Source organism: Neovison vison, chromosome 1 (genome assembly GCF_020171115.1).
Source record: "Neovison vison isolate M4711 chromosome 1, ASM_NN_V1, whole genome shotgun sequence".
Lineage (NCBI taxonomy): Eukaryota > Metazoa > Chordata > Mammalia > Carnivora > Mustelidae > Neogale > Neogale vison.
This window is the reverse complement of record NC_058091.1, coordinates 290,364,998-290,379,832: the sequence shown is the minus strand read 5'-3', so window position 1 is coordinate 290,379,832 and position 14,835 is coordinate 290,364,998. Positions and strand designations below refer to the sequence as shown.

Below are 14,835 nucleotides of genomic sequence, written 5' to 3'. Positions count from 1 at the left end.
AGAAAGGCGGAAGAGATAACAGATGTGAATAAGAGCAGGTCATGTTGTAGCAGAACAATAATGGAACAAAACAGACTGTACAATGAGGTGAGGAGATTCAAGTCACAATACCCTTTAATCCACAGGTTGGTTCCTCCTTCTCTGGAGGTCTCTGCCTCGGCTTCCTGTAAATGATGTGTGGGTGGTACTCTCCTTCAGCCAGTGGATGCTTTTTGACAGGCTCAATGAAGAAGTCTCCATGGGGTAGATGGAAAAACCCAGTCTGTAAATATACATAATACAAAGGTCTACTTGAATCCATTCCGTATCTATGTGGAGAAAATTAGTAAAGTGCAAAGTACATAGATCGTGATCATCCCTTAAAACCCATACTAGTGCTTTCAGAATCTGCCATTTTATCTCACAGAAAAGCGACACATAAATAAGTTAATGAGATGTCTTTGTAGTTACAGTTATTCAGTGTTTGGGTGTCATGGATTCCACTGAGACTCCAATGAAAAAAGGGTACCTATACACATGTATCCGAAACATGGTATGCAATGTTGCAAGTTCATTGCCCTGCCCTTAAAACCCACTGCTGTGACTCTTAAAGTAAGAACCAATGCTTCCCAGTTGCCCTATTATGGAGTTGGTATCTATAAGCCATATTCCATGGACAGCTTTTGGGAACCTGTATGGGAGGAGTCCAGCTACACGTTCACTCAACTGCTTGAAGTGTTTTTGCCACAATGCTCTCATGGAAACAAAGAAACAAAGAAATCTGGGACTAGGCTTCCAGGAGTCCACAGTGCGTTGTCCTCTGTCAGTTTCCAGGGGGCATTCTCATTCACAGACACGGGAATCAGTGAAGGGCTAGAAAAAGCCCATTGATGAATCACTCTTTCTGGAGGTCAGGTCTAGAAGTGCTATTGCTACAACTCTCTCTTCTTTTCAAGACAAATTTTTAGGGCCCATTTGAGATTTTAGAGAACTCCTTTGCCAATGATCTCCCTGGGGGGACTTAAGGCTCAGGATCTGAATTTTGTATTAACGAAAAAAAGAACTAGCCCTAGACTGATCGGGAGCTCAGACAATGGACTTCAACAAGATTCAATCCCAGCTCCCCCAGTTATAAGCACTGTGACTTTGGGCAGTGAAATATGGGGGTAATCAAGGCTTGTTATGAAAACCAAATGAGTTAATAATACATGTGAAGCTCTTAGAAAAGGCTCATAGTTTTAACTACCATTAGTCTCTTTCCAAATTTTATGTCATTTTGTTGTATTAGAGTCAAGATAGCCATTCAGTGAATAATACATTTGCAAAAGCAAATCTGGAAACACCGGGGCCTCAGGGAAACTGTGAAGGCTTCCAAGTTCAAGCCCCCTCACCACACCTCAGCAAGCCAGGGCTGCCCTGCTCTGCAGATTGAGTCCAAAGACTAAATGAGCAGCCCCCACACTCAAAAGGCAAGAGGGGCTCCATGAAAGGAGGCTGCTCTCTCTGGACAGTCCCTAACTCGGATGTCTTTCCAAAATGTTTGCTTCATCGGACCAGTAACATACCCAGATCTTAACATAAATCTCACAACTGACTTCCTGTTTTGATTACTGATGTTGAAATACCTTTAATAACACAGGGAACAGGGGGGAAAAAGCAGGGGGCACACTTACTGGCGGTTGTAAGAACGGCTGTGTGACTTGGAGGAGGTCACCCAACCTCTCAGAGGAGTGATGCCTACTACTTCCCAGGGCTGCTCGAGGAATCAAAGGAGCTAAGGCTTATGAAAGTGCCATGCAAAGTACTTGACAAACATAGGGTGGTAATGTTTTCTCCGAGGAATCCCATGGGATACAAAGAGCTGACAAGATTCAGACTGTAATAAAATAGCTGCGAACAGCCTTGCACGGTGCTGGGATTTGGTTCCGTTTCTGCTCTGAGACAAAGAGGAGGGACATGAGGAGAATGTAAGCCTGTTGCTGAAAAAGTTCATTTGTTCCATAGAAACAAGGAGAACTCAAAGACTCCTCAGGGAAGCCTGGTGCGGGGTCCCTTTGTGCAACTGCTGTCAACCCAATATGGAGGTCCCTGAAGAAAAAACATTCATCGACAAGAATTTATTGGCATTTCTTTCCCCTCAAATTTTGGACCCAGGTGGTACTGAAGAAACAGACGGGGCTGTGGCTGAGAACATAATAACTATTTATGGGCAACATGAATGAGAATGCCTCAAAGCCAAGCAAGCATTTTCCTACAGGCTTACTTTCATCTGCATTCCTCCACGAGGCCAGTCTGGCACCTGGAAATAACCTAAATATCCAGTCTAAATATTTCTCAGGGGCTGGACGGTGACACCTTGGGGAGCAGGCTGACTCTCCAGCAAGAGGGGAAGCAAGACACCTGCTCACACGCATGGACCCTATGTGGGTGCCACACAGAAGAAGAGGGGATGAAGAGACAGCCACTGGTCTGGAGGAGAGTGAGGGGAGATTTCCTGGCAGAGCTCTGCACCTCTTCTCTGCCTCAATACAGAGACACAGAGCTTTCGACAGCGAGTATCCAGGTGGCCGTGGTTTATTGGTCTTTTCTCACCTAACCAGAGCCAGGTTATGCTGGAAGAACTCGTCTATGGTTTGCTTTCCAAATGAAGGACTGGCTCTCTGCTTTCCTGATGCGAACTGCCCCCCGAGAATCCCCATCTCCTGTTACCAGGTCTGGAAGAGGCACTCTTCATTCCAGTCTTCTCTCTACCCTGCTTACCTTTCTGACATCTTTGAAGATGGACTAAAAAAATTTTAAAAAGTATCCAATTCACCAGGGGCTTGTACTCTCTTCCCAGATGTGCCTGGGCAGAATGAACCCCAGGCAGAAGCTCGAGGAGGGTCAATCTGCCCCTTCTCTCCATTGTCATCTACTCCTCTGTGTCAGGCTCCAGTACTCCCAGCACACTGCTGACTCCCCTTCAGAAAGAAACTCCCCTCCTCACTTTAACTAAGTCATAAATATCTGTGAATGCTTCCTGAGGCCATCTTCGAAGAACTGTTTTATTTTTTTAAGATTTTTTTTTTTTTTGACACAGAGAGAGTGAGAGAGAGAGAGAGAGGGAGCACAAGTAGACAGAGCAGCAGGCAGAGAGAGAGGAAGAAGGAGGCTCTCTGCTGAGCAGGGAGCCCCAATACAGGACTCGATCCCAGGACCCTGGGATCATGACCTGAGCTGAAGGCAGCTACTTAACTGACTGAGCCACCCAGGCGCCCCAAGAATTGTTTTAAATAAACTTTATTTTGAAGATTCATAAGCATACAAAAGGATATACAAATCATAACTGTAAAGTCCCATAAATCTTCCATAGGTGAACATCTAAATAGAGAAACAGAACATTCGCAGCAGCTGAAAAGTTCTCCATTCTCCTCCCAGTCAATATCATCCCCACCCCCACAAAGGTAACCATTATTCTGATTTTTAACACTAATATATTAACTTGAAGTCCATCTTTAATTTTTATAGGAAGTATTATTTGACACACACACACAAAATGTCTACTAGTTCATTTCAAGTGTTAGGGATGGATGGAAAAGATTTTAAGGCAGGTGAATTTCTTTCCTTTTTTTTTTTTAAGATTTTATTTATTTATTTGACAGAGTCACAAGTAGGCAAAGAGACAGGCAGAGAGAGAGGAAGGAAAGCAGACTCCCTGCCGAGCAGAGAGCCCAATGCGGGGCTCAATCCCAGGACCCAGAGATCATGACCTGAGCTCAAGGTAGAGGTTTAACGCACTGAGCCACCCGGGGCCCCGACAGGTGGATTTCTTCAAGTCCATTAAATCAGACTCTTCAGATTGCTTTCTACTCGTCAGATAAGCCCAACTAGGTAAGCATGAGACAAAGAGCTGAGCCACCTTGGTGTGAGGCAGTGACATTGAACCTCTACTGCTCTCTGCTAAGGAGAGTGCAGGAAGGACTTTCACAGACCCCTCAGAACCAACTTATTTTCCCCAGTCTCGGATTAAGAATAGTCACCTACAACCTCTTCTCCACCTCCCATCAAAGTCATCTTGATGTAACTGACATTATACTTGGATCAGTGTGATGATTTGGGGTCCAATGGGAAACTGGTAGTGTCTAATAAGGAACTTGTGAATAGTGTTCTAGAATCACACAGCCTAGAGACCCTGAAGAGTCATCTAACCTATGCTGACATGCCTTCCAGTTTTACCACAAATAACACCTAGCAGACTGAAGGGTACCAACAATAGTATTGGAAAAGGCATAAGAAAGAATTACTAAATCAGTTCCAATACTCAGAGCCCTGGGTTATGCAGCTCAAGGGGCTGCTGTTCACATAAGAAAAAGCTGTGAATGGCTCCCCCTGGAGTTGTACAATGAAACAGTGCTGCCAAAACTCATCAACCTGTCCTGGAAAGAAATTCCTTTTCATTTGAAAATTTCTGAAGTTACCAGATCAACTTTTCCTTCTCATAGTGACAAAGACAACAGGAGCAACATATTGGTTTGGGATAGAGATAGCCAAGGTACTCAATCACAGTGCATGAATCACTGGAAAAGATACCACCTGTTGCCCATTATAATACACAGGAAAGAGGGTAAAATACACCCTCACAATCATCCTTATTGATTATCCATCTGTATCTATCACTTGGCCAGGCCTATGCTAAGAACTCTAAGAGGGGTATATCAACTTCTAGGTTTATAATGCAGCCAGGAAGACAAGATTTGATATACAGAACCCCTGAGCAATGTGTGTATCTGGGTTGGGGGGGTGCCTCCCTAAGTGCTACAGATTCCAGTGCTATGGTTCAGGGAAGATGAAGACCGGTGAGGGTGAGTGCTTCTGGAGGGCAGACACAGAAGACTACGCTTCTTTGGTCTCCAAAACACTTGGCACAGTCCTAAAGCCAGGCCAGCCTCCCGGAATCAACTTTTTCTGCTGGTCTGTAGCAGGCAGAGCATTTTACCTTTTAATATGTAACCAGGACCCTAAACCAGGACCAGAGATTAAGACATGATAGAAGCCTCAGAATATAGATGGAAGACCACTAGAAAGATTACCCCAGGAATACCACACCCCCTGATGTGATCCCAGGAGCTCCCTGACTGGCCCACATTAAGCCAATGGGGAGAGTGATGGGTAATCTCATAGATTCATGAAGATTTTCCGTATTAGTCTTAGTGCTAGTAATTCAGGGGGTGTGAGGAGGTAAAGCTCAAGCCAAGAAGACATCCTCTGGTGCCTCCACCCAGTAGTTAACCATATGTAGGGCAGATATTTTAACAGTACAGACCTGGTCCCTATCTTCCAGACCAGTGCTGCCTAATAAAACTTCCTGTGATGATGGAGACATTTTACATCTGCACCATCCGATTTCATAGCCACAAGCCACATGTTGTTACTGAACATTTAAGATGTGGCTAATGTAATAGCAGAACTGAAGTTTTAATTTCACTTAATTTTATTTTAAAAAATATTTGAGTATAGTCGAGAGGTGTACAACATAGTGAGTCAAGAAGTCTATACATTATGCTATGCTTACTATAAGTACGGTCATCATCTAAACCTATTACAATATCCGTGACCATATTCCCTAGGCTGTGCCTTTTATTCCTGTGAGTTATTCATTTCATAACTGGAAACATGTATTTCCCACTCCCCTTCATCATTAGTCCCATTCCCCCAGCCCCATCCCCTCTGGCAATCATCAGTTCTGTCCTCTGTATTCAAAGGTCTGATTCTGCTTTTTGTTTGTCTTATTGTTTTATTCATTTGTTTTGTTGTCAGTTTCTACACATGAGTGAATCACATGGCATTTCTCTTCCTCAGTCCGGCTTATTTCACTTAGCAGCATATCCTCTAGGTCCATCCATGTTGTCACAAATGGCAAGATCTCATCCTTTTTTATAGCTGAGTAATATTATCTGTGTGTGAGTGTGTGTGTGTGTGTGCGCGCGCGCACACACATGCACACACATCTTCTTTATCCATTCCTCTATCAATAGACATTTAGATTGCTTGCATATCTTAGCTACCATTAATAATGCTGTAATAGGGCGCCTGGGTGGCCCAGTGGGTTAAGCCGCTGCCTTCGGCTCAGGTCATGATCTCAGGATCCTGGGATCGAGTCCCACATCGGGCTCTCTGCTCAGCAGGGAGCCTGCTTCCCTCTCTCACTCTCTCTCTCTGCCCGCCTCTCTGCCTACTTGTGATCTCTGTCAAATAAATAAATAAAATCTTTAAAAAAATGCTGTAATAAACAGAGGAGTACATCTATCATTTTTGAATTTGTGTTTTCATTCTTTTGGATAAATACCCAGTAGTAGAATTATAGAGAATATATGCAGAACCATAGAACAAAGCTGGAAGTAACACAATTCCAGATTTCAAGACATGTTACAAAGATGTATTAATCAAAACAGTATGGTACCAGCACACAAATGGACACCTAAATCAATGGAATAGAATAGAAAGCCCAGAAACAAACTCTTGCTCATATGGTAAATCAATCTATGACAAAGGAGGCAAGAATATACAGTGGGGAAAAACAGTCTCTTCAATAAATGGTGTTGGGAAAACTGGGAGGCCACATGCAAAAGAATGAAATTGGACCACTTTCTGATACCACACACAAAAATAAACTCAAAATCGATTAAAGACCCAAATGTAATACCTGAAACCATGAAAATCCTAGAAGAGAACACAAGCAGTAATTTCTTTGACATCAGCTGTAGCAACATTTTTCTAGCTATGTCTCCTCAGGCAAGGAAAACAAAAGGAAAAGTAAACTACTGGAACTACATCAGAATAAAAAGCTTCTGTGCAGCAAAGGAAACCATCAACAAAACAAAAGGGCCTTAGGTTCAGGTCATGACCTCCAGGTCCTGGAATCAAGTATCACATGGGCTCCTTGTTCAGCAGGGAGTCAGGTTCTCTCTCTGCCCCTCCCCCTGCTTGTGCTCTATCTCTCTCTCTCTGACAAATAAATAAATAAAATCGTAAAAAATAAAAAAATAAAAATTGACCTTAAAAAATGATATACCCAATAAGGGTTTAGTATCCAAAATATATAAAAAACTTCTACAACTCAACTCTAAAAAAACATGATTACAAAATGCAGAGAGGACCTGAATACACATTTTTCCAAAGACATACAGATGGCAACAGACACACAAGAAGATGCTCAACATGACTCATCATCCAGGAAATACAAATCAAAACCACAAAGAGGCAATATTATCTTAAACCCATCAGAATGGCTACTATCAAAAAGATAAGAAATAGCAAGTGTTGGCGGGGAGGTAGAGAAAAAAGGAATCCTCGTGCACTGTTGGTGGGAATGAAAACTGGTGCAGCCACACTACAAAACAGTACGGAGGTTCCTCAAAAAAAAAAAATAGAAATACCCTCTTACCCAATCTCATTTAACTTTAATTATTATCCTGAATTAAAAGAGCCACAGGTGCTCAATGGCTGCACTGGACCGCAAATTTCTAGAGACCTGCTGATGACAGAAAGAGAGCCATAGCACAGGCATCATACAGTGACAGAACTGTAATCAAGGCAAATTTGAAGACCTGCCTTAAAAGAAAAATAAACTGCAAAAGTGACATTTCACTGTAACAGTCTGTTTTTTAAGATCAAGTCAACCAGGAGCCAGCTTGGAAACACCGATTTACTGATACAGACTTCAGAGAAATTAGAGAGATAAGTAGCTATAAACAATCCAACATTTGCCAGAATTAAAATGAAACATCTGGCAGGACAAGGACTACGTGAGGGGGCTGCCACTGCCCTGAGACCAAAATGGAAGGACCGGAATTGCTCCACTTCTAGAAGGTTCCACTTCTAGAAGGCGTGGTCTCCCTGAGAGCCCTGAAATGTCAACCTACATGTCCTCATACCCCTGCCATGCTCTCAGAGAAGCCCACCACAACCCTTACACACATGAGACCACATCCCACTCTCTGGCTGGCAGATCAGAGTTTAAATAGTAGAAAAACAAAAACAACCAAAAAAAAAGCAAAACAAAAACAAAAAAACTGATGGAATGAATTCCAAAAAATTTATAAGCTCAAGAAGTTATGAGAGGGTTTACTAGAAATAGCTTGAGCTGTGTGATCTTGGTCAAATGAGTCAACACAGTGAGTCACAGTTTTCTCATCTGTAAAATGGGGCATCACCTATCTTGATTTGCAGGGTAATAACTCTCAGAGCCATTGTAGGTAAAATGCCTAGCAGAAGGTTTTACCGCATTTCTTGGCACTTAATAAATGCACAGTAGCTCATGTGATCAGAGCATCACCTACTGTGAACTCAATACAAAGGGTGGTGACAAAATTTAAGTCTCCCAAGTCCATTTGCTCAGTTCATCTCTTAGCTACATGTCACTTAACAGCTCCGGGCCTCAATTTCTTCACCTGAAAAATACAAATAGTGATAGTAATTTGCTACCTAACTTATTAAAGTTGTCATGTGTATTAAATGAGCCAGCGTAATGCACGTGGATGAACATTAGCGCCTAATAAGTGTCTCATAAGGGTATGCTATTAGCTATTGTGATCATCTGAGGAAACATTTCCCCCCAATGCCTGATGTGATGGTGAACTTCATGGGCCACCTCAACTGGCCATGGAATGCCCCGTTCAATATGACTTCTGTGTGTCTGTGAGGGTGTTTCCATATGACCTTAGCATTTGAAGTCAATGGGATTCGGTAAAGGAGAATACCGTCCCTAGCGTGGACATCCTCCGGCCGCTGGAGAGTCAGAGCTGGCATTTATACACAGACTGGGATCTGTATCCCATCAGCTCCCCTGCTTCTCAGGTCTTCAGACTCAGATTCAAGTATTCCACGCTTCGCTTGGTTCTCCAGCTTGCAGATGGCAGATCGTGGGTGTTCTCAGATTCCATAAATGTGCTAGTCACTTCCTGACAATAAACCTCCTGTACGTACATACATGCCCCACTAACTAGGGGAGAATCAGTAACGACCAGGTGTACACTGAGTGGTCTGGAAAAATTTGTGCAGAGACAGAATTAACTGGTTTCTCTTTCTTCCTTTAATAGTCTGAGAGCTCCAAGTGAAGGTGGAGGCCTTCTAATCAAACCTCCACACGTCACAGGCATCTCCTCAGCCCGGAGAACCGATTTTCTCCGCTTCTCTCAGGCAGAATCAAGCTTAACTCCCCAGCTGGGATTTCCTCAAATGAATGAAGGCTGAAATCTTCAATAAACTTAATTTCAAGTCGCTAGGTCAACCATGAATGCCAAGTCCTGGCCTCTTTGTCCCCTGAAAACAGAATCAGCAGCACAGTCTTTCTGCCTCTAATGGGAAAAGCCAGACTTTGGAGACAAGGCTGAGTTGCCAGTCAATTCCAGCACTAACAAGCACCGTAGCTTTGCACTAGTAATTTGGTCTCTCTGGGCCTGTTTCCTCATCCATATCATGGTGATGACAGCATGTTCTTTGCTGAGGAGCTCTGGTAAGAACTGAATAGGGCAATACATAAAATTACTCCAGACAGAGCTGGGCCTTCAGTAAATGTTTCCATTCCTTATGGATTTTCTCAAGGTGATGGTACTTGGACTCTTCTCTGTAATTAAATCATTTCATCTTATAGCATGGTGAGCATTGTTGTTTATCTCTAAAAGTACTCAAGTTTTGATAAACTATCTAGCTGGTCTCCTGCTACCTGACATCATCTCAGCCTGCTATTCCTCCGCCATCTTGACTCCTCCTCTCTGAAAGGACTCAGGTTTTGGTTCCAAAAGAAAACTTTCTGCTCACGTAAGGATAGAAAAGCTGTCTCTCAATTCATTGTTCTCACCAGATAACACTTGGAACTAAGTATTCCATTCTAATTCCCAAGAGCTGTTCACACAGATTCACTGACTTTCACATAGATTCACATAGATATTTTCACATAGATTCACTGAATCTCAGGTTCCCTTATTAGGGAAGAAAGACTAAGTCCCTGACAGTAGAATAGCCACTCGCCCCACTAAAGTGGATCTTTAGAAATAAGAACACAATGACCAAAGAGAACAAGGTATCGTAGGGTTCACTTATTTCTAATTTTAATGTGCAAAGGAATCATGGAAAGCTTACTAAAAAGGCATGTGCCCAGAAGCCTTGCCCAAAAATTCTCATCAGTACATCTATTGTGTACATAGGAATCTGCATGTTAGCAAGTACTCTGGGGTTTTTGATACAGATAATCCACATGTCCTACTTTGGAAAACATGACACTATTCCTTTAGATGGTGCTTGGTTATTTCTATCCTCTTCTCCCATCAACACTAAAGATATGGAGAATTACTAGCAATAACCCCAATTAAACACTTAGTTCATCTCCACCAAAAGAAGTTTCAGCATAACAACTATTGACTACAGCTTATGGAGAAAGTTTCCCTGAATCTCAGGTTCACAGAGAATTTCCATAACATCTTAATAGATCAGGGCAATACAAGATGCCAAAAAAGTCTAAAACATTCTAGGAAGTAGATTCTCTAACTGAGTAAATGTTCTGGGTTTGAAATGTGGAATCATTTGACATGAAGAAGATGGGACATCTGGGACACTGGGGAGGGTATGTGCTATGGTGAGTGCTGTGAGTTGTGTAAGACTAATGAATCACAGACCCGTATCAAATAATACATTTGGTATTATACATCAGGTACATTTGACCTGAAACAAATAATACATTACATGTTAATTAAAATAAAAGAAGATACGGCATCTAAAAGATCTAGCTTGACACAAATGCTGAGGAACCCCACCAAACCTATTATTCCTGAAAATTAAAAAAGGAATTCCATTACTTCTCAAATCATGCATTCTTCGATAAGCTAACAAAAATCAAGGAGCGTCAGCTAAGATACACTGCAGCAACCAAAAACTCATCAGAACTTCTCTCTCCCACAGTCTTCAGGGACAGGGAGGGAGCCTCCTGGATGACAGTGTCTTACCAAATGGTCTTTCCAGTCCTGAGCAAAAGGAGGAGTTGTCAGAGACTTAAGGTCATTTCTGACTACTTCTCCTTCTCTCAATAATCTTCTATCAGAAAAATACTGTTCCTCAGAATTTCTCTATGGCTTTGCCATTGCGGGGGAGCAGCTCTAAGTAGCAAGCCATGTTTGTCATCACCAGAAAACTGGAAGTCCAACTACAAAGAAAGGAGGGTAACTGGCAGCGCATTGGAAGCCCAGGAAGCATGTTATTAGGGAGAACAATGGGAGAGAAGCAGCTCTGCAGAAGTGAAAGCACTTTCTCCTACAGGGAGAAGAAAACCGTTATGGCGGATTGAGCCAAGATACAGCACTATTTTTTCATGATGCCCCAGCAGGTCATCATTCTCAGTCCAGAAACCATCCTTCACTGTGAGGACACAAAGCCTCACTGGGCTGTGGAGAATAGGGCCCTGGCTCTGCATCTCCCAGCACGATGGGCAACAATTCCTGGTTGGGAGTGCTCCCGCATGGGCAGGAAAGAGCACAGCAGCCAGCCAAGACTGTTGCTGTGGCTGCCAAAGTGATTCTGGCCTGAAACACAATATTCCAGGGATTTTTACCAGTGGCTTCTGGCCAAAGGTGAATGTCTTCTCTAGTGGCCTAATGACGGGAGAAGGCAAACCATAAGGAAATTTGACAGATGTCAGCTTCCCTAAGTGCCACAGCAGAAAAAGGGTAAAAACAAAAACAAAAACTAAAAGGAACAGGAAAAAAAGGTCTAGTATGAGATAGTAAAGACATGAATGTGAACACTGATACTTATAACCTCATTACATCTCTAGAATGAACAAGATTAAAAAAAAAAAAATGTGCCTTCCCAAGGGCTCTTTCTTTAAAAAAATAAGTCTATACTCACTGTCTCTACTTTCCAAACTCCCCTGAAGTCACAACTATCGCAGAACAAGTGTTAGTTATTTGTAATTCCCCACTGTCCTGTCAGAACAGGCCTGGGTAACTAGTATTTTTGGCCAAGAACAAACAAAATCTTTCTCAGCAGAACAGACTTTCCTATCCTTGAAGATAACATTGAAGTGGTAAAGGAAAGGGAAAGAGAAGCTCAGAGAGCCCTAAATGACTATGTTTAAGAAAGAAGAAAGAAGTTGAGAGCCCTGGAGATAAGCCAGGTGTAGACAAAGCAGCCCCTGGAGGTGCAGAGGCCGGAAGGGAAAGGATCCACAGGGGAACTGAGACACACCAGCCAGCAGCCAAAGTGAAAGCTTTGCGAAAAGAAAAGTGCAGATTTTTACTTGAAGCATGATAGGAAATTACATTATAAACTCCTTTACCATTTCGCCTGTGAAATTCTCAGTAAAATAAATATTTTCTCTGTTACTTTGATGGGACTAGAAGGGCTGTGTTCCCCTCCACAGATGGCCTGGGCAGAAAGAGAGGAGAGTCACCGAGTCACTACAGACAGGGAACCTCTTTTTCTCTTTCAGCAGAGGTGAGAGTGCCTGCTGACGGCAAGCAGGGAGGACAGCCGGGAAACTGCTGTCAGGTTGGGAGAAGACACTTTATGGAGCGTCTTCACTTTATGGAGCCCGGCCGAACGCTCAGCGGACACCGGGCCACTGAAAACCCAGTCAAAGGAAATGACAAATTAGGCAAACGCAGGAGAGGTTGTGGTCAGAGAAGGGAATATTAACATTGAAGCATTCAAATGTGATGAAGTTAAAGATCTTGAAATGGGGAGATTGTTGACCCAATATAATGACAAGAGTCCTTACAAGAGGGAAGTGAGAGGGTCAGAGTGAGTAGCAGGAGAAGGGGTGACTGAAGCAGAGATTGGAGGGAGGGGCCACAGGCCAAGGAGTGCAGGGGCTTCTAGAAACTGAAAATGGCAAGAGAACAGATTGTTCCATGAAGTCTCCAGAAGAAAGGTAGCCCTAATGATGCTGAATTTTCGACCTCAGACCTCCAGAATTATAAGAGAATAAATCTGTGTTGTTTTAAGCTACTATGATTGTGGTGATTTCTTACAGCAGTCCCAGGAATCTCATATATCTGGGGAGTGGTCACCAAAGTTAACCCAGTCGCAGAAGTCTAGGGAAGGGAAATCAAGAAGGTTAAGGGTCCATGAGGTTAAGGTGTTGGCCTTGACACAATAGAAAATCCATTTCACATCAAGACTCTAGTACATTACCAAACCAACGTTTCAGCGAGTAACGCTTCCCTCCTTTCCTATGGAGGAGGCATTCTGATATATTCCTTTCTATTAACCTATTTTGTTTAGTTTAAATTCTGGTTCCAACCCACGAAGTCGATTTCATATCCATGTAATGGGTTACAACCTGCAGATTCAACAACATTGATATGGTGCTTGGACTTCATTGCTTGATCTGGATCTGAGTTCTTATCCTCAGTCTGTGCTCTCTTCCTGCGTGACCTTGGTCAAATTGGTTCACTGAGGAGTCTCAGGCTCTTTGTATGAACAATGGGGAGTGCCTACTTGATAAAGGCATTATGACGAATAAAGGAACTATTATCAAGAAACACCTATCACAAAAAAAAGAAAGAAAGAAAGAAACACCTATCACAGTGGCTGGCACACAGTATTAATTCAGAAATAATAATGGCTTTCTCTAATATCAGGGAACCTTATCATCATAAGAGGGTTCAATTTTGCAGATGATAGTGGGACTACATTTCTCAAGGTATCCACTGTTGCTAAACTATTTTAATCATTAGAAATTCCTTCCCTTTGTGGAGTTAAAAATCTTTCTCCCTATCACTTCCACTCATTGTCTTAGTTCTGTCTTCTGGAGTTATACCAGAATAGGTCTAGTATCTTTGGCACACAATATTTACTTAGTATATTGGACAACATTTATGAGGCACCACTAAGACTTCTCTTCAGGATAAATATTTCCATTTCCTTCAACCCTTTTTTATTTCCTATTAGGCTCAACCACCAGCACTCTGGTTAATCTCTTTGGAACCACACTATAGCTTGCTCATATTTCTCTAAAATGACACCAGAATTGAGTGCTGGGAGTCTAGCACTCCAATGCCATCAACCTCAGAGAAATAAAATAGTGGGGAAAAGTATAGTTTTTTCCTCCACAAGAATCAAATCCTGCAGGGAGCAAATCAGTAAGGCAAAAATCTGGTCTAATAAGGACTTACTTCTTGTACAAGGGCTTAACAAAAAGATCGGTTTTCTCCATGGTATTGCATGGGGTCCAGGCAATGAGCTCTAGGATTGAGAAAGGTACATTGTGACAACACTGAAGGCAGAATGTCTCAGGGGCCACTGAGGTTTAATGATTATTTTTTTTCTTAAACAGGCCCTGAACCGGCCAGACATCTCCTGCGTTAAGAGTTTGAATTCCGCACTATTTGGACCATTCCCTCAGCATCCTAATGGAAATGGCCCCTTAACAGCAGTGCTGTTTGGGGTATGAACTCACACACCAAACTCTGCAAACAGTCCCAATCTCTACAAAATAAGCAGACAGTACCTGCCTTGATATCACATTTCAGGGGAGAAGTTGATTTCCAAGTACATGTGAATGATGTTTCTTTTCCCAATGTTTTATTTCAAAAAACTTCTGAAGTACAGAGAATTTAAAGAATAGTATAATAAACACCCATATACCACCAACCTAGATTCGACAAATACTAGTATATTTTCACCTCTGAAGTGAACATGCTGCCCTATTTGAAGATAATCTGCAGACACTGTGGGAGTCCTGCATTAAATACTTCAGGATGCTTGTCCTAAGAAGCAGACATTCTCATAGATAACCTCACCTAAGAAAATTAGTAATAATTCCACAACACAACCTAATTTTCATTCCATGTTCAAATTTCCTGTATTTTCTCCCAAATTTCT

At 42.4% G+C, this 14,835-nt stretch overlaps 1 protein-coding gene across 2 annotated transcripts in view; it reads right to left on the bottom strand.

Annotated features, from left to right (window-relative positions):
- ADAMTS12 (ADAM metallopeptidase with thrombospondin type 1 motif 12) overlaps positions 1-14,835 on the bottom strand; it is a 286,218-nt gene that overhangs the window by 181,592 nt on the left and 89,791 nt on the right. For both annotated transcript variants that reach the window (XM_044233048.1, XM_044233057.1), the window contains exon 3: positions 112-262. In XM_044233048.1, the coding sequence (XP_044088983.1) occupies positions 112-262 (151 nt within the window). The remainder of the gene's footprint in view (positions 1-111; positions 263-14,835) is intronic.